The sequence below is a fragment of the Ambystoma mexicanum genome, chromosome 6q (genome assembly GCF_040938575.1).
Source record: "Ambystoma mexicanum isolate Mex_15411 chromosome 6q, UKY_AmexF1_1, whole genome shotgun sequence".
Classification (NCBI taxonomy): Eukaryota; Metazoa; Chordata; class Amphibia; order Caudata; family Ambystomatidae; genus Ambystoma; species Ambystoma mexicanum.
In genome coordinates this window covers 497,590,209-497,609,494 of record NC_090937.1, presented here as the reverse complement: position 1 = coordinate 497,609,494, position 19,286 = coordinate 497,590,209, and the positions used below count along the sequence as shown (strand labels likewise).

The window sequence follows — 19,286 nt, the reverse complement described above, 5'->3', positions numbered from 1 at the left end:
GTGGAGCCGAGGAGGTGGTGATTGGTTTTCAGGATTGGCATGGATGGGAGTTTGATGGTGGCCACTCCTTTTAAAACCTTGCTGATGTTTGGACTTCCACCTCGTCTGCTTGTGGCGCTCTTTCAGCACGCTGCTGCCATGAACCCGTAGCCTCGTGGGTCATGTCTAGTGGAAGTGTGCAAGCTCAATAAAGACGCGGTTGTGGCTGGCTTCACACATTGCAGGGATTCTGGTGGGCAGGGCTAAAGGAAAGCACCCATACACATTTGTTTTCCACTACATTTTACGCAGTCTCTCACCGTTTGCATTCTGCACGTAGGCTAAACATGTCAAGTGCATGCCATTGTGTATAAATCTCCATCCGAAATGGTCAACCTGCTGTGCCATGGCGTGCAGACACAGCACAGATTCTACCAGCGACCGCATTGTGCATGCCTAAGGTTACGCACCTTCACTGACCTTTTGCTTGTGCTCTGCAGTGCCACGGCGTGCAGACACAGCACAGATTCTACCAGCGACCGCATTGTGCATGCCTAAGATTACGCACCTTCACTGACCTTTTGCTTGTGCTCTGCAGTGCCACGGCGTGCAGACACAGCACAGATTCTACCAGCGACCGCATTGTGCATGCCTAAGATTACGCACCTTCACTGACCTTTTGCTTGTGCTCTGCAGTGCCACGGCGTGCAGACACAGCACAGATTCTACCAGCGACCGCATTGTGCATGCCTAAGATTACGCACCTTCACTGACCTTTTGCTTGTGCTCTGCAGTGCCACGGCGTGCAGACACAGCACAGATTCTACCAGCGACCGCATTGTGCATGCCTAAGATTACGCACCTTCACTGACCTTTTGCTTGTGCTCTGCAGTGCCACGGCGTGCAGACACAGCACAGATTCTACCAGCGACCGCATTGTGCATGCCTAAGATTACGCACCTTCACTGACCTTTTGCTTGTGCTCTGCAGTGCCACGGCGTGCAGACACAGCACAGATTCTACCAGCGACCGCATTGTGCATGCCTAAGATTACGCACCTTCACTGACCTTTTGCTTGTGCTCTGCAGTGCCACGGCGTGCAGACACAGCACAGATTCTGAAAGAGACCCCAGTATGAATTAGCAAGCTAACTTACCTTCACTGCTCTGCATCACAAGTGAGCTTGAAAATGGTTCGGTTTGCTTACAATATTGGTAGGAGTTCTCCTAAATTGTCTGACCCTACAGTTGCTCTTGTTGGAATTTGGCGGTTTGCTTCCAGAACTGTGCAAAGCTAGCAGTCAAATTTCAAATTTGTGCCCCTGATAACCGGAATGCTCGTGTTGCCAAATCTGCCTCCTGCGGTGTGTAGACTGGGAAAAGCAAAGTATCCTTTTCTAAAAACACAGAATGGAACCAATGGTGGGTGAGCGGCCTGTTCACATGTCAGGTGTGCAGTTTTTCTAGGAAATAATCCTACAGGTTTTGTCAGTAACGGTTCAGAATCGAACACAATTTTCTTAATCAAAGCGAATAGACCACAATATTAACTTTTTTTTTTAAAGAAAATTCTATAGAGCTTAGCAAGCCCAACACAATCCTGAAGTCCCCTTTTCATAAGTTTCGTTTTGTCATCTCATCATTTCAAATGTTCTTTGTTACAGGTTTGCTTCAAAAACAGGTTCATCAGACACATATGTGATCCCCTTTTGAAACTTGCTATGCAATTATACTCCAGTTTATGTCACAACAATGAGCACGCTCTGCAAGCGGCAGCAATTGAAAGCCACACCGGACAAGAGCATTGTTGACCGCCTGGAAAAGGCAGTGCAATGCTGCATTTTCAGTTCACCATTCCCAACACTTTTATGGAAATATTTTGACACACTACATTTGGATTAGATGAATTATGTTACTTTCGCAGTTTCTGGGCTTGTAGTGGGGAAGCCATTGTCATTAATGTTCTACCAGTTCCGGCTTCCACTAATTGCTGTCAAACCCATCATTCCCTTAGGCATATAGGACCGATAAGAAGTAAGGGAGTGAAGGCCTTTTCCAGTTGCATATTCCAGTGACAAACTCCCTCTCATATGCCCATCCCTGCTGCAGGTACTCCACAAACTTCAAATATGAGGGAGCGTGCTAACTCAGAGTAGCATCTAAAACAATTTGCATATATTGAAAGAGGAGAACCTGTACCGTTCCACGACCCAGATGATGTCATCCCTCAAGTATACAGTACCCATGATCTAACACAGGCCTTAGTGATCACCTTTGTATGCGAGATATGCCACCGAGTTAAGCTTGAATGGTTGCAGTAAGTGGGCCCTTAAGTCCCTCCAAAATCGAGGGATCCAAGTAATTGCCTGTGGACAGGAAGTCCACAGCCTCACCCTCAATGGATCTCCCTTGTTGAGCAGACCGGGCCTGTGTTAGGGAAGCCCACATTCTGCAACCCCAGCTCCCACCTAGCTCCCTTTGTTAACAGGCTGGACCTCTGTTCCATCTGCATTCCCTTCCCCATTTCTCCCTTGATGAAGAGGCAGGGACATTGGCATGGAAGTCTGCAGCCTGTGTCCCTCATCTCCATTGGTGAACAGGCAGGTGTTAGCATGAGAACGTGTACAGATCTTCCTGGACCTCTCCCTAAATGCAGCCTTTCCATAAGGCAGTTCGTTAATACTTTATCGCTCTCTACAAGAAGGCACCTTACATATATCACAATGGCAGAAATGATAGGCAATTCAAAAGCAATGTTAGTGCAAAAAAGTCACTCCTTTGGGGACACGAGGGGAGGTCATGTTCATAAAATATATCGTGCAACGGAAGGACCAATCCCCTCGTTAGGTGGAGTTTTTCTTGGGAAGCGGTGGTGGGAATAGGAAGGAAAGTCAGATCGCAGGGTATAGAGAAAAGAGACTTGCCCACTTGCTTTTATGGGGTATGCAGTTGAGGAAGGCCATCAAGAGCTAGGGGGGAAACAGCATATTGCCCAACACCAGGGCACCATCCCTGGTACTCTTCAAATGCCCAGGCCTTCACTTCCCTCAGAGCCCTCAGGAAATCCCCTTTGTGCTGAACCCAGAAATATGCCCATCTGTTATTCCTCCCACACTGACCAGAGATTCAGGTCTCTTCTTCAAAACGGTCTGACCCACCGGTGCCAATTCTAATTTAATGCTGGTAATGCCGCTCCGAGTCTCACAGGGCCCTGTGGTTAGCCCACCACATCTGAACTGTGGTATTGTGTGTTGCAGTGCATCCAGGGCAGTGCCGTCTGCAGTCAAGAAGCTCCTGCTGCTTGCACTCACCATCTGCATGTACCCTCAGGGTTGAAAGTGTGAGGGAAAGGCACAGACTGCACTTCTTCCTGATGTCCCCTTCTTCCCCCATGATGTAGACATCCAGTTATAAGGATCTTAAACTGAGGTGGATTAACAACCAATAACCAGGTGTTTTTCCTGGCTGTTGAAACCTGGTTGATTTTCTTGGTTCTTCATGTTGGTTTTGAGAATGTGGATTAACATGCCCCTCAACTGAAACCGTTGCAGTCTGCAACATGGTGCCGGGAAAGCTACAGAATAACACTGCTTCCACGTATACGTTTAGGACCCTGCAGTAAAGGCCTAATGGACAAAGACTTAACAGTACAAAATGGTTTCTCTAGAGTAGCAAGAGAAGCAATGTCTTCTGTAATCTCTCTCTGGATGAGCCCTCCTTCACTCTGCTTCAGGTGTTACAGGCTGCAGCTGTCTCTCCTGCCTTTTTATGTGTGCATGCAATATCTCATCCTTACTCCTCATTCCAATAATTTAAAGCCTTTCCTAACCCGTTTCTTGTAGGGGCATGACAATGAGGGCGAAGAGGACAAATGGGCCCTCATTTTTCCTGCACAGTCTGTCTTGTGTGTTTTCTTTCTCTGTTGGTGTCTATAACCTTTCCTTTCACAGGTCACTCTTTGCATGGAGAGAATCCTGCTTGCCCTTGATACCTTTCCCCTTTCAAAGCTCTTGCTTTCCTTGCTTCTGATGGATTTGAATCTGGTAGTATGTCATGATTGATAACTGCAGTATAAAATGGCGGCTCTGTTCCTTCCGGATTAACACCAGCATTTGAAGAGCTGGGAATTTCCCCTGTTGATGAAGTGGGGTGGCGTGTAGGACCTTCATGTGAAATCTAAGCCTGCAAGAAATGCATTACATGCTGTTCGAGAGTGTGCTTTAAGTGAGATGTGTTGTGATTACTGAAGGCTGCATGGTGAAAAAGAACTGCAGCCAGAATTTCGAAACCGTAAAACGACTGTCTACGTGCATGTCGCACTGTGTCCACCTCCTTTTCTGTCTTGGGGAAATTTAACAGGCAGTGTGGCAAAGGGACAAACATGTCTGCGTTGAGTAAGTGGCAGTCTCCCCTTAAGGTGGTGACGGAAGGTTTGGAGGGGACACGACGGGAGCGCAGGAATTGAAAGCCTTTGTGGTATTCATGGCTCTTCGCTCAATATGTGATTCATGTTGGTGGGTGGATCAGCGCTGTGCCCATATTCTAGGTGACAGAGGGTGTCAGGGGCTCTGAATGCGAAGCCAGGAGGTGCTTTGGTGGTGATGCAAAACTATTTCAAACTTTTTTTCTTAAATCCCAGCTGGCAGAAACATGGTGTTTTCTTGTGATTTTAACACATTCTGGCTGTAGTTCTATTTTTACTATCACAGCCCTCAAAATGTGACTTAACAATGGTGTCTGCTAAAGAGTGTAATGTCAGTTTTGTCTAACATGTTTTTAATTGTAGTTTAGTAGTTGGTTGGTCTGCATTGGGAAGCTTTCTCCTTGTGTGGAAGGATTAGTGTCCCTTGTGCTTCATAAACTGTAGAGATATTCAACACGTCAACCAAAAAAAAAACATTTTTGGTCTACTACCTCCATCGTACATACAAGTTTTCCACAGAAATGAAAGCTACTGCTGTGTATGATCGTGCCGTGATGTGTCAAACCCACCCAGTCACTCTTTCTTCTCCTTCTTTCTCTCTGATTGGTCAATTCAGAAAAGGAAGTCCAGTTCGAGTGTTCACATGATGGTGAGGATCTTTATCTGCCAGATTTTCTTTCGTCCCCCCTCTTTCTCCCTTGACATTTTCAAAATTATAGATGAATTGATTAGGTTGAAACATGTTATCAAAGCATTGCAGAACCTCACATGTTTCAGTGAAGGGCATGTCTCTCTTTTATCAGAACTCTTTCATAGTACCTTACTTGAGAAATCTGTTACTTTGAGCAATTTGTTTCTGTTTCTGGTACCAAATATGTCAATCAAACTGAAGTCTCGATTTGAGCAGCAGTTTAGCAGGACTAGCAAGTGACTGACCTTCAAGCATTGCTAGGCACAGATGTTTAAGGACACCTACAGTACTTCTCCAATTGTCACCACTGGACCACACTGTCACTATAATAAAATACCTACACACGTGGTTGTTGTAGCAACCTTGTCTAAGCCCCAGGTACAAGACCGAATCCTCCAAATGTGCGTTTATCAATGGCAATTGGGGGTATTTGGCAGCTTCTGGAATCTGGAAGAGATGCCCAAGAAGCACCAACAACAATTCAAGCGATCATCTTTCAGACCACAACTCAAGTACTGCATGCCTTCCCAACACCACCACAACAAAGAATGTGATGGCTTCTACTGTAATATTTATGTTCATAATTTATTAGTTATTCTGACCACTTGTCGACCGTCTAAGAGGCCTTTTGGTGCAAGATGGAAATTGTACAAGGTGCGTACTATAGAAAGTGAACATGCATAAACTAACACGTAAACAGACCACATTAACAACTAATGCATATGATACACAGCCACATCGGGAGAAGAACACCAATGTAGTCCCCACAAGGCAAAATCTGTTGCAGAGGGGTGCCCATCAGATGCCCCAAAATTGAGTGGCCATGACCCCAGGATGCCTTGGAGCCCTCTTCAATAGAAAGGTTTCACATGAGGCTGGTTGCGGCAAAGCCAACTTTAAAGAGAAGTTCTTGACCCCTCTAAACTTAACCCCATCCGGGAGGTGGATGTCACGGCCTTCCACCAACTGTTGGAGGATCTCCCAAGAGTCAATCCTAGAAAGGACACAGCCAGTTTTGGTGATTGACCAGGCCAGAAATGTGTCATTTGTCATACCATGACTTTCCTATCATTATTGCTGTTCATGGGCAAAATCTGAGGGTGGGGGGGGGTAGACAACCAATCTGTTTCCAAACAGCATCAATGTGGTTGTGTCAAGGTGTTGTTCATGCCAGATCAAGCAATTGGCAAACAGTGACTCCCCTTTATCATTACACTGGCTTATCGCTCTCTCTACCTTTGGAGAACCTCACATTCCAGAGTTGCAGTGCAGTTCCCGATTCTGCATTATGTCAGCTGCAGATCTTCAAGTAGGTCCACAACGAAACCAATGGGTACGTCTGCATACCCAGGCCTTCTAAAAGACCCACAGGCCAACCTCCATGTCCCCCACTTTGTAACTCTGTTGTTATACCTCTGGATTGTGCAGCAACAAAAAGTTGCTTCAGTGCTTAGTGCACCACCCTGACTCTTGAGCAACCCCCGCTCTTTGAGAAAGATTGTATTCATGGGTGCCAATTTCCCACTGTCCTGCAAATTGAACCCCAAGCGGGTGCCCATTTCCTTCTCCATTCCTTGCCACACTCATCTATCGTCTCCATGATCCCCCGGCCCACTGGCAGACTGTCACTACACATGAGTTTGGCTCTTACTGTTTCCATAGTTGTGAAAGTCTTCCTGGTTTCTCCCAGGGGAGTTTTCTTGACTAGAAGTACACCCGTTGTATTATACTCATTGCATTACTCGGTTTGCTTGTTGAAATTAGGTATGTGCAAACAGCAATCGCACGCCCCACATCAGACCCACTAGAACTTATCTGCCCCAAAGCCACCTAGCAGAGGACTTTGCAACTCACCCTTCAACGACAACCACCCATGCCGAAATCTCCTGTAGTCGAAGCATACAATCACCCTGATGTGGCACAGCTTGCCACACATGAGACTGACCCCCCCCTGCAAAATTCTGAAGTGCCCACCCACCAAGAAGGACCACCTCATCCAACCTGGAAGCTGCTTCCCACCACAAGTAGCACACCACCGTCTTAGGCAAAATACCCCCTCACCTCACATCAGACCTCGCAAAGTACTCCAGACATTCCTGCTGGCCTATCACCTCTGCTCAGATGATTGTCTCTGCCTCCAAGGAGTAACTCACCTAGCAGGCTGCCCCACACCCACTGCGCCTGCAGCTTCACCAGTGGAAGCAGGCAAGCAGCATGCTCCCCCCCCCCGCCCCCACAAATTCGGTCTCGGAGAAATGCTGCAGCAGGTGTCTAGCATAACATATTTGGATGAACATTTAAGGCAGTAACATTCTTATGAGTTATCATCTTGTGAAATTCATGCATGAGAAGGTAGATAAGAGAACATTCATGCGGAAAGAAATCCCTCCTGTCAATCACAACTTTTGGAGGTTGTATTTGTATGTCTGTTCTCTTTATACCAAAGTTGGTAAATGTTTTAAGATAGTAGGGTTCCAAATACATATAAATAAATATAATGTGCACTGCTAATCACTGAGACATTATCTTAAAGAGTCAGCTTTTGCCTTAGACCATTATGTCTTTTTATACTGTTTATTACAAAGGCTGCTCACTGTGTGAATCTGAAGTGAGATATTGCCTTGTATCATTTAGAAGGCAGAATCCAATCTGTGTTGCCTTCCATTCGATTTTTGGATGGATCAAACATTCCCTTACAAAATAGTCCCTAGCTACATTAAATAACATTGCAGAGATTCATTTAAAACCAATGAAAACTAAGATTATCGGCAACATGTACAAATTGCACCATTTTTTGCCCAGATAAAGGCCTAATGAAAATTAGTAAATACATTGTAGAAGGCTGCTTTCTAGCCACGCTGTCACTTTATCTAAGTCAGGCTTTTTGATTCAGTGGCACTTGCTCAGTGCCAATGACAAAATCATTTGTGATAAATGTGTGATATCAAATGATCATTGAGGTTGACATCCTACAGCCAAACCAAGAGCTAATAGCATCCAGAACCTGAAAGAAAGGTGTCTTGGGTGACTGGAATAATTAAGTCCCTATCAAACAAAGCTTGTTTTGGAATCCCTTTGTTAATATATCATTTACCATGAAAAGCTTTGATAACATTTGCAACATATGTAACTTTCAACATACCCAAAAAGTCTATTCATATGTGTCTGCCAACCATAGTTCACTTTCTCAATATGGCACCTATTTTTTACACTACAGTTCACTTATCCATTCTCTTGCATGAAGTACCGGTTTGAAGTCAGGTGTTTGTCTCTGCAGTGGAGAAAATAAAGCATGTTCGTCTTCTGCGCTGCTGGAAATAGCCAATGTCAGAGGCTGGTTGTCTTGATTGGTATCTGAACACAATCCTTAGATTAGGTTGTATTATAGTGCACAAACCACACTAAGTTATGTGACACATATGTATGCCCATTCATAGTGAACTCAAACTTGACCCAATGTTCTAATTTTTGCAAAGTTCCTTTTGCCACCTATGTGCCCACTTTCATATTGCTATAGACTCTAAACACTGATTCGCTCCATGCAGTGCATTTCTGGTTAGGATGTCGGTCATAGACACATAGTGTCAATCATAATGGAAAGGCTAAGTGTGGAGAATTGAGGTTTTTCCTTGACTCACACAGATAACCTATCTCTGAAACTCTGCGGCAAGGAGCAGCTGATCAAGCTGGCAACATGCAGTGAGACACGCTTCCAGCATGGAGAGGAAAAACCCTTCTCAGCTGCAGGAAAAAGTTTTCAGCCCACCCTCACATTGAATAGCAATAGCACAGTGGTAGAACTATTACCTCCCACGTAGAAGACCCAAGTTCAATTCCCCATTAAGGACTGTGGGTAAATTTAATCTAAATTCATGAAATGGCATCTACAACATGACAAAGGCATGGGGAAATAAAATACATTTTTTTTCCAGAAATCAAGAGGAACTTGGAGAGCCATACCTACAATCTCCCCGGGCAGAGCAAACAAGATCAACTGGATCAGAGCTCTTATATAGGGGAGTCAATTGGGACTCCTAATTGACTCAGCTGTCATTCAAAGTGACCGTTAAGGGATGACCTACCCTGGAAGCATATGATGTAAGCACTACTTCAAATAATGTTGAAGCTGGACAGTTCAATAAATCAACAATTGGTTAAGGAGGAGAAAGGACCGAACAAAAGGAGAGCCAGCTTAGTTGCAAATTGTCTCAGCTGCGGACTGGTTCCTTGTCTCAATGGTTAAGGTAAAGCAGTGGAGAAGCAGCCTGGAGCAGGGGAAGGAAGGCTGCTGTGTGCCTGGTAGCTACCCTGCTATGCTGAAGAGGGAAACCTCTGAACCCAGAGGGGGAGAAGAGGTCCACACCGCTCTTATCCACAAGGCCAGAAGAGCTGGTAGAAACGCAGCTCATTCTAGCCCTGTGGAAGGGGCTAGGCAACCTAAAGTTCCCTAGCTTGAAGGGGCTGGGGGTGGATGGGGGCAGCCGGACTATTCCTGGGGGGCAAGAGACGTGAGAAAGGGTGAGCCCAGCCTGAAGGAGTCACGTAAGAACCTCATCCCCTTACTCTGAGCGAAGCTAATCTAAGAGACTGAAGCTGGCCCAAGAGAGGGGGTGTGAGTGAAGGTACCCCAAGATAGGGTGTGAGAGTGAGGATACCATAAGAGAGGGCAATGAGTCATAAGATCTCAAGAGTGAAACTGTGCATACCCCAAGAGAGGCGAACAAGAATCAAGAGACCCAGAAGAGGCAGAGAGAGTGAAGACACCCTGGAACAGGAATGAATGAAAGAACGAACAAGAGAAATACCCCAAGTGGAGTGAACTGTGCGAAGCCCTGGAGGGGTACAGAAACATTTTTTGCAGTGAGGTAAATAAGTGAAAAACGGCACTCCGAGGTGGCAGGACAAAGGGAGATTGAAATACCTCAAGTAAGATGTTATTTCGAACTACATTTGGAACATTTAGCCATTACAATGGCGCCTGAATAACCTTATATCGAGGGGAGACAACCTGGAACAGAAGCAGCAGTCATTTATGAGTTTTTGTTTTTCTATAAATGTGGTAGGCTAGTATAGGATTTGGGCTAGGGACTTTATGATTTGGATGTACCCTGACCAGAATACTTTTTCCTTGAACCTTTGAGTTTTAGAATAGGGATCTTTGTCAGAAACCCTACCTGGAACACTGGGTGATCTTCTATTCCTGGAGTTGGTTCCTTCTGAAGGTCTCTGTTTACTGTTTTCTGCCAGCATCCCTGCTCTGGAAAGCAAGGAAACTAAATGAGGGGTCGGGGGAGAAACCAGAACGAACAAGAAACAAACATACCTGCAACATGGGGCATTGCTATGCGAGTTCCAAAATGGTTGACCCGGTATAGTAGGGGAGACCTGATGATGTGGAACTGAATCGTAATGAATGATGGCAATTGAAACAAATAGAACATTAAAACTCGTTCTTCGTCGAAAGGCCTATCGTGCACCCATGGTTCCTCAGTAATGAGGAACCCTGACAAACTTAGCACTTTGAGTTAATTTTCATTATTTTAGTTTATTTTCTTTGAAGCTGGTCAGGAGGTCAGACTAATTGTAAAACAAGGTAATAAAAATCCAGGAATATGATATCCCGCAGTCCGAGTCGTACTTCTGGTTCACCACACAAGGTAGGAATGACCCATCAATATAGTTTTGCAGAGCTTCCTGCCAGTTCTAGATCTCTCGATGGGGATGATAGGATAATATTTTGTTAAATTTCACAGGAAATGTTTTGCAATATTTGTATGTGAAGATTTCTCACACCCGATCATTTCTTCATGAAATGTTAGTCTCAGCACCATCACACTGATAATCAGTTACTGAACGAGATTAGGTTGATGCTTTCCACTGACTAATTCTCCAAATTCGTGCCAGCGTCTGTGGCCACCTATTCCCTAAACTTAGTAAACAGCACCTCCTTGGGCCGAACCTTTGCTTCTCACTGCTGATTGCAAGAGAGGGAGCTATAGCACAAATGTTCTGTCTGCAAGCACCTTAGTGCCACTTTAATTGTGGCTGTATTGCCACATCTGCAGTTAAAGCAGATTAGCCATGGATGACCATCCCATGTCTCTTAGCAACAGCATTTTGGATCAATTGTCCATTCAAAATGTAAGAGCATACCAGTCTTGGACAAGGGGTGAGAAATAAGCAAGCAAGCAAGACAGTCTGTTGCTCTTCATAATGTTTCTGGTCAGATAAATCATTACATTAGATTGTTTGCTGCAGGAATCTGAAATGACTTAATACAAGTGATAATTGTAGTAATATTGTATTCTTCTGAAATGTTCAATAGCAAGGGGGAAAAATCATTCGCTGAATTATGGATTGTACTAAACCTCACCACCCCAGCCGTCTTATGATTTATGGCTGAAGAGCTCCCCCATAGAAAAATGGCATATGACACTGTTTCACCACCACAAGCTAACTACAATATTTGCGAATGTTTGGATCCTGCCTTGGGAACTTAACTGTAGTGCTAAATTGAGGACAACTTGCAGGAGGATAGCTCAGCGGCAACATGCGTGCTTGGAAGCAAGACGACATGAAGCAACACAGGTTCGATCCCTGGGTCCGCGCTTAGAAACCTCTGGGTGCTTAAGTGCGTTATAAATACGCATTTAAGACAAAAACAATTACGCAACTAAAAAACAAACAATTCCTTTAACAGCGCCTCGATGCCCACGGGCTGTGTGAGCGCTTTAAAAATGTAAAATAAAAAAGGATGAGAAGTTCTTTTGAGGGCACGGGCAAATGGTGTGTGTGTGTGTGCGCGCGCATGCCATCTCGGTCTGCAACTGTTACAGACGAGGGTAACAGCAAAAAACGTACTGACATATTTTCTTTCTGACCATATTTTTTGTTATTCAACAGGACCCTGTTTTGTTAGCATTTGTGTTCAATATTCCTCAATCTTTTCCTTTTTCCTTTTCTTTCAATTTCCGAATTAATGTACTTTTTTTTCTGATTCATTATTACTATTACTAAAATTCTTCTTAAATGTACAGCATTTACATTCCTTCCATCAGCAATCAGAAAATGGAACTAATGAAGTTGGCTGTCTCATTGTTTAAAATAGTCATGTTTCACTTTTCTGGGGACTCATTTAAAAGCCTTCAATTTCCCGTCTTTCAAAAGAATGGAACCTCTTATGATGAGGTGGCGTATGGAACCTCTTATGATGAGGTGGCGAATGGAACCTCTTCTGATGAGGTGGCGTATGGAACCTCTTCTGATGAGGTGGCGTATGGAACCTCTTCTGATGAGGTGGCGTATGGAACCTCTTCTGATGAGGTGGCGTATGGAACCTCTTCTGATGAGGTGGCGTATGGAACCTCTTCTGATGAGGTGGCGTATGGAACCTCTTATGATGAGGTGGCGTGCATAGAATCTTTTGCATATTGCACCAATTTAGTTTTAGCAGGTTCGTATCTGACAGTATTGTAACTGTACTGTAAACACTGACGTTAACAAGACAAAATGCTACCTGCAGGTTTTCGATCAACCACCAGTTGGTAATAGTTGTGGCCATCTTGACAAACCAGTCAATTGCAGATTGTAGTACTTGGGACCATCAAAGAAGACTGCCCCCTATTGCAAGGTGCAAGCCATTTCTGGAGCGTATGTGCTTAAGTTAAGCAAGTCAGGCCCTCTTGCCACTTCTGTTACAGCCAAGGCAGTTTATGGTGGATTGCAGCCAACCGGGATGAAGCGAAAATGATCCCCATCAAAGTGCTGTCCTTAGCGAGACTCATTGCAGTCTGACCATCAGAAGTACTTCCCCAACTGATTTAGCATTGCACGCAGCTCATGTAGAGGAGTAAACCGCTTCCTAGTTTGGGAAGGGGATGCGTACCTACAACCCATCACCTGGCCGTTGGATTTTGAACATTGGAACGCGCTCGTGCAGATGGCTTGCACACACGTCCCAGTGCTACATTGTGTGACGTGATGGAATTAACCTTTGTTTAGTTATCACTCTTTTGGGGGGGGGGCATGAGGTTGTCTCAGGGTGGGAGTCTAACCGCAGGATCTGTATGTAATGTCACATGTTACAAAAAAACAATGCACCTATCGACCCCCATAGTGTTCCCAACATGCGCTAGAGCAGAGGGGTCGAACTCCAGGCCTTAAGGGTCCAACACATGCCTGGTTTGTATGCGAACGTCACAACCAAGAACTCTAAGTGAATGCGTATTTCTCATGCACAGGAATTGGGGATATCCTCACCTCCTGGCCTTCGACAAACCTGATTTCAGAGGGACAGTTTGATTCTCGTATTGCCCAAATGATCAAGAAATCCTTCTGGGTGATGTTCATTCCTTTGTCTTCCATCTTTTTTCTGTTAAGATGCTGCCCTTGCCCTCGTTAGAGCAGATTTGTACATGCATCCTATGTTCCATTTTGCAAGCATGGGTTAAGCGCTGCCATGATGGACCCCTGAGACCGACTTTCGGCCTCAAAATCGGGGTTGCTTTAGTTGGTGTTCGCAGGGCAGGTACCACATGTACATGCATTCAAGTTCCCCTCCAAGAAGTCTCTCACGTGTAAAGTCAAGGGAGGCCCAGAAACATTTAGTGTCTTTGCTCAGCACCCGGCTGTTGGCCACTGTCTTTCATGGGGTCCAAGAAATGGTCATGTCCGCAAAAGCTGCTAATGAGGGAGGTGACCAGTGGTGGCGAGCATTTTAATATTCCTCTCCTGCATTCGCTTTCTTGCATTCCTCCTTTCCATTAGCTAAACACCAGTTCCTTGCATGAGGTTTGAGATCAGTAAAGTGCCTTGGAAAATCAATGAGTGCCACATGGAATGGCACATTCTTCAGTGGAGCTTGCCTGCTCTGGCTGGAAGACATTTGACATATTTCTTTGGCTTTAAAATATAAAAATACCATTCAGGGAAATTATGTTTTAGTCTATCGCCCTACACGACATCCGCAGTGAGCTGCATATACATTTCATTGATTAAGGAGCGTGACTTTGTAAAATGTGCAAACCATATGTAGAATCCAGAGAGAGAGAGAATGAAAGGGCTGCATTCTCAGGATAATTCACATGTATAGCGTGCATACTAAAAAGAACATATACTGTGCGCATTCTGAAGTCTGCGCTTCACCCCGCCCACCGATGCTTTGGGATGGCTGCTCCGTGGCTCACGGGTCACCCTTTTCAAAAAATACTGTCATAATTAAAGCCTATTCAAGATCTCTTTTGAACAGAAGCATTATCACTCCTATATAATTGGGTTCAACCAATAACATGCTTATTAAATAGATAATAGTTGTCAAGAATCATCTTCACTGGGTCTTAATCCCTGGAATTATTGAATATGCTGTTACAGAAAGTGCCATATCGCTGAGAAAAAATCCCCTACTGTGCAAGTCTCCTTGTCAATCATTTTACAAACCACATGATTAAGTTAATGTATACAGAGTTCACTACTGTATGGGGTTAGGTTTGGAACATGTAAATAAGGTATGTGTATTAAAATGCACATCTGTGCTAAAAATCACATGCAGTGCAAGTCTACATATGACAAATATGCAGATCAATCGCACAAACAAATTCAAAAAGGATTTGTGCATCAGCTTTGTTGGCACCTCAGAAGTAGAATACATTATCAAATCCTGTTCGTAATTTGATTTCCAAATATCTACTCAGTTAAATATTTTTTTTTGTTGTAAACATTTTTATTACTTTTATATAACAAATATTTTAGTGTGCCAAACGGTTTGCACACACAAATCATACCTGTTAGCAATACATACTCAATGTATAAGTAGTGGGATCTACGTGATTTTACCGAACCGAAAAGTTTGACTCCCAAAAGTCTGATTTTTTTTTTTTTTTTAATTTTCCAGGTAGTGAGCTTTTCATAAGATACATCAAGAAATAAAACACTATGGCTGCAACCTATGTAAAAAGAAAAGCATTTTAGAACTTCAGTGTTGTAAATATGTAGAATGGAGCACATGTGCACATGAATGATGGGGAACGGCTCTGTTCATGTTCTCGAGCTATGGCGGTCTAGGCAGCCACCCCCACCCAAGAGTCCTGACTAGCTGTGCCTCTTTGACTCACCCTGCCACTAATATCTTATAACTCGGAGATGTGCGCCATTGCTCATCTGCCCCTCCGTTCCTCTCGCTACATGTTCTAATAGTTTGGAAATAATTGAATGAAAAGCAAAAGTGTCAGTCTAATTGATTGGGGATTTCAGATAAGGGCGTGTCAGTTTAGTATTGTTTATAATCCAGATGTTTTATATTTATAATCTAGGTAACCTGTATGTGGATTTGCATCAAGTTTTTTCTTTCATTTATCTATGCTCTTTTTAGTTGCGATTGTTACATTTGCTCTTTGCAGTCCACGTAGATGTTCAACCTTTAGGTGTGAATGCAGTATTACCCATAAGGGTCTTTTAAGTGTTAGCCACAATGAAAAGTTGTGCTGAAGTCCCTGACCAATTGGCTCATGTGCCAGCACACTGGTTGGGTAGAACACTGTATGTTCACACAGGTGTTTTGTGAGCAAGAATATGCAGGTAAATATAAGTGCATGTTGGAAAACACGCAAGCATCTAAATGTTTTTTTCATAGTATTGTGCTAGATGTTTTCGGGGGACCTGTAGAAACTCATTTTCTTTAACTTTGAACATTTCTGGTGTTTCCTAATGAACCAATACACAGTGTGTGTCCGTGAGCTTGTGTGCAAACTACAAACTGCACAGTCACACAGAGTGAAAGTATACCCGAGCATTGACACCCCCTGCCAACTATTGGTATTTCTGGATTAACCCCCCGCCCCCTTTTGTGTGTGACTGTTAACTACTGAAGTGTTCTAAGGCATTTCTTTCTATTTTCTGCACATCTACAGATAAACAACAAAGCCAACGTAGTAACCAGCCCAAAAGACCCCACCCCAGTGCTGGTATACTTGCACTTTTCCTATTCCTTCTGCTTGAGCTCTTTGATTTGATTTTGGTTTCTTTGTTGTTTGCCTCCTTTGCTTTTTAGTCTTCCTTTGCTGTGTTGATGTCTGAAGTGGATGTCTTTGCTGCTGCTTTGGTTTTGTTGTGTGGGACATACCTTGTGAAGTTGTGTGTTTAGACTGCTCTGTGGCAGTCACGCTGCATGCAGTATGTGGTTGTGGTAGTAGTAGTTAACCTGTAGCTGGCCGCCGGTGCATGTTTCGTTGGTCAGTGATTACTGTGCTTAATGTTGCCACTAGCTTTTTACCTCATCGTTAATACTCAATGCTCATTTTAAGTGCTGTGTTTGGCTGTGTAACCCACCTGGGCATCAAGAAGAGCTGACTGGATGGATTCCAGGCAACACCAAAATGGATCATGTTCAGACTTCCTGTTTCCTATTTATAAATGTTTCCGTTGGTTGTAGGACTTTGCTTATTGGGATCAAGAGGCACCATGACCTATAGCACCATTTTCGTTGACCTGCACCTTATATTAATCAGTTCTGCCAGTAACCATTAGCTCCGCAACAAAGATACAGCGACTAGTAAAACCTATGACAGCAGTGCACCCTATAAGATCGGAATGGTGTCAAAGATAGAGGTCCCTGCTCTAAGCAACAGGCAGGTCTCCGCATATTGGCTCAAATGTGATACAGCGATATCCTGGACTCGGTTCCACAACCTTTAACCCTGATGGATCATTTCCACCCACATTATATTCCTTAGACTTCTAGAGCACGTCCACTGACTGACACTTTGCATTGCCCTCCCAACACAATTTCCAAGCACACACCATTTATAAGCATTGAAGTCCCAGAGCTCTCTGGAATGTTTACTGAACTGCAGTCTGAGAAAATGGCATCTAGCTGGCTTTTTGCCATCGTCTATTGGGGTGGGGGTCACACGAACTGTTTCTGGGAGCACCAGTTGGACCACATTTCTAAAGTGTCTAAGCAACACATGAGTGCTGGAAATCGCGCAATTGGAAAGTATAGGCATTCCAACAAATTCATGAAAACTAAACAAACAGATATGAACAGTCCAAATGAAATCTATTTATTTCAAAATGGTTAGTGATTTTTTGTTTTGTTATAAACAGTTGTACTCGAAGGAAAGGCATATCACTCACTCTGCCTATCTCGTATCTCTTTAGGAATGTGAACAGAGGACCTGTTATAGTCAATGAAAAAATACCAAATACTTGAATAAACCATGTTTACATGAATTGCCAGCATACAGGTTTTCCCAATTTTTTTTCCAAATTGCCCGGCCAAGCAATATTCAAGAATGTGTTGTCAGAAAACAAGACCCTTCAACTAAGCACCTAATGCATGGTGATATGATCTCCCCAATTATGAGTTCCAGAGTCTAGTATTGCTTATTACTCAAATAATGTCTGAAATGAAATACTCTATTGCTTTCGTAATTGAGAAGTACGATCCAGTTTGATTTAGATTTTATTAGCTGGCAGGCAGACCTTTTGGTAACTTGTGTGCAGCATTTCACAACTACTAGTAGTTATTTTGCATCCATCTTTCTTGTTTTTTCATGGAATATGTTTGATATTCTACGACTTACACAACAGAAAATGAAGGAACATTGAATTAACAGCCAAGCTGTCCTTTCTGCCTATGCCATTTCAGCCAAACATGTCTTATCTTGAGTGTCGGTTGGTCTGTCTGTCTGATGTCGGATCACAAAGGGTCAATGATTTAGGTTCCTTGAAGAGTATGTTACTTGTGCAATCGTAGAAGAACAGTTTGGTGTCATTGTACAGAGAGATGCGCATTCCTAAATGAGTGGTAGAACATTAAATAAATATTCATGTTTATTCATGCTTTTATAGCACTTTATGCCAGAATCCTCGTGCATCGAAGTTCTGTATCAAGCCCGTGCACAATAAAGATAGTCGTGCATCAGGAAGGCCAGCTTATTGACCCAAACCAAAGGAGAAGGAAGGATAGCTCACGAGCAAACGCCTTTGTCTTGGAAGCAAGACAACGCAGCGCAACACAGGTTCGAATCCTGATCCTGTGCTTAGAAACCACTCCTGATATTAAGTGCGTTATAAATGAACAGTTATAAATTAACTATTATAAAATTAGATAAGTGTATATAACTAGCAGTATTGCATGCAATTATGGGCTTTAATGCTATCAGCACACAACTTTGTGCCGAGATTTCACTGTAGTTTTTATCCAACATGCATTTTGCACGAAGCAGGAAAACAGTGTGTCTAATTGTACTTAGTAACATTCAAAACTGGCCCTGAGGAACTGGAACTGGGCAGCTGCGCTCCGAAAATCCACCTTTGGGTGTGCCACACAGGAAGGAGGTGGTGGGAAGCACCAACTGGTGGAGGAGAGTAGACATGGTATCTGCAAGAATACAAGTAATTGGATTTATGGGGTGAAGCAGCGGGATGCCCAAGAATGGGGTGCTGGGAATCCTTCCAGTTCACCGAGCCCAATCCATACCAGCAATTGATGCCTGAAAGGCCTGCTGCATTCAGATGGGCTCTCCAGGGTTCCACTGTTGGAGCAAATAGTGCTACTTTGGCCTCTAATGGTAGTCCATTGATAAACCTCAAAAGGACGAATGGCTCTAGTTGCCGGTGCCAGTATTTGAACGAGTCCTGCATTCTGAACACAGATGCCTGGGGCAAGGCTTAAAGTCGTTGCTCTGTCTTGTCAGCATAAGACACAAATCTCCAACTATTGGGGGCATGCCGTTCGTAATTTTGGTGTGGATTACTTGAATAGCAAGAAGCAGGCCATGTGGTTATGGGTGTAAGTTTCCCGTGAGTGCTTTTTCAACGCTTGATTAAGGGCCCATAGAAAAGCATTCTTTAAATATTCTGCTTTCAATTTAATCTGCTCCTTTAGAAGGAATACAGCAATATTGAAGCAGTAGCCGAAAGACCCAGTGGAAATATATATTTTTCAGTGGTTTAATTGCAATTCCAAAAGTGAAAACAAATTGCAGGAACGTATAATGTTCCTGGTGAGCAGTGGCCATTTTACATTCATTCTTAATTTGGTACAAAGAGTTGGAATGAAGCAAATGTCTGCTAAAATACTGGAAGCAATTGAACCATTCTGCAATTAAGCAGGCTAGGCTGCGAACGACCCAGCAGGGTTTCTTTTCCTAGCTCCCTTTTATTTAACTGTCAACTAATGTAGCAACATTTAATT

At 43.7% G+C, this 19,286-nt stretch overlaps 1 protein-coding gene across 25 annotated transcripts in view; it reads left to right on the top strand.

The window, feature by feature from the left end:
- CAMK2D (calcium/calmodulin dependent protein kinase II delta) overlaps positions 1-19,286 on the top strand; it is a 1,139,541-nt gene that overhangs the window by 910,053 nt on the left and 210,202 nt on the right. For 7 of the 25 annotated variants that reach the window (XM_069631027.1, XM_069631047.1, XM_069631025.1 and 4 more), the window contains exons 14-15: positions 5,018-5,050; positions 15,997-16,050. The exons of 12 other annotated variants lie outside the window; for them this stretch is intronic. In XM_069631027.1, the coding sequence (XP_069487128.1) occupies positions 5,018-5,050; positions 15,997-16,050 (87 nt within the window). The remainder of the gene's footprint in view (positions 1-5,017; positions 5,051-15,996; positions 16,051-19,286) is intronic. 6 more of the 25 variants (XM_069631029.1, XM_069631028.1, XM_069631034.1 and 3 more) reach the window with 1 other exon arrangement.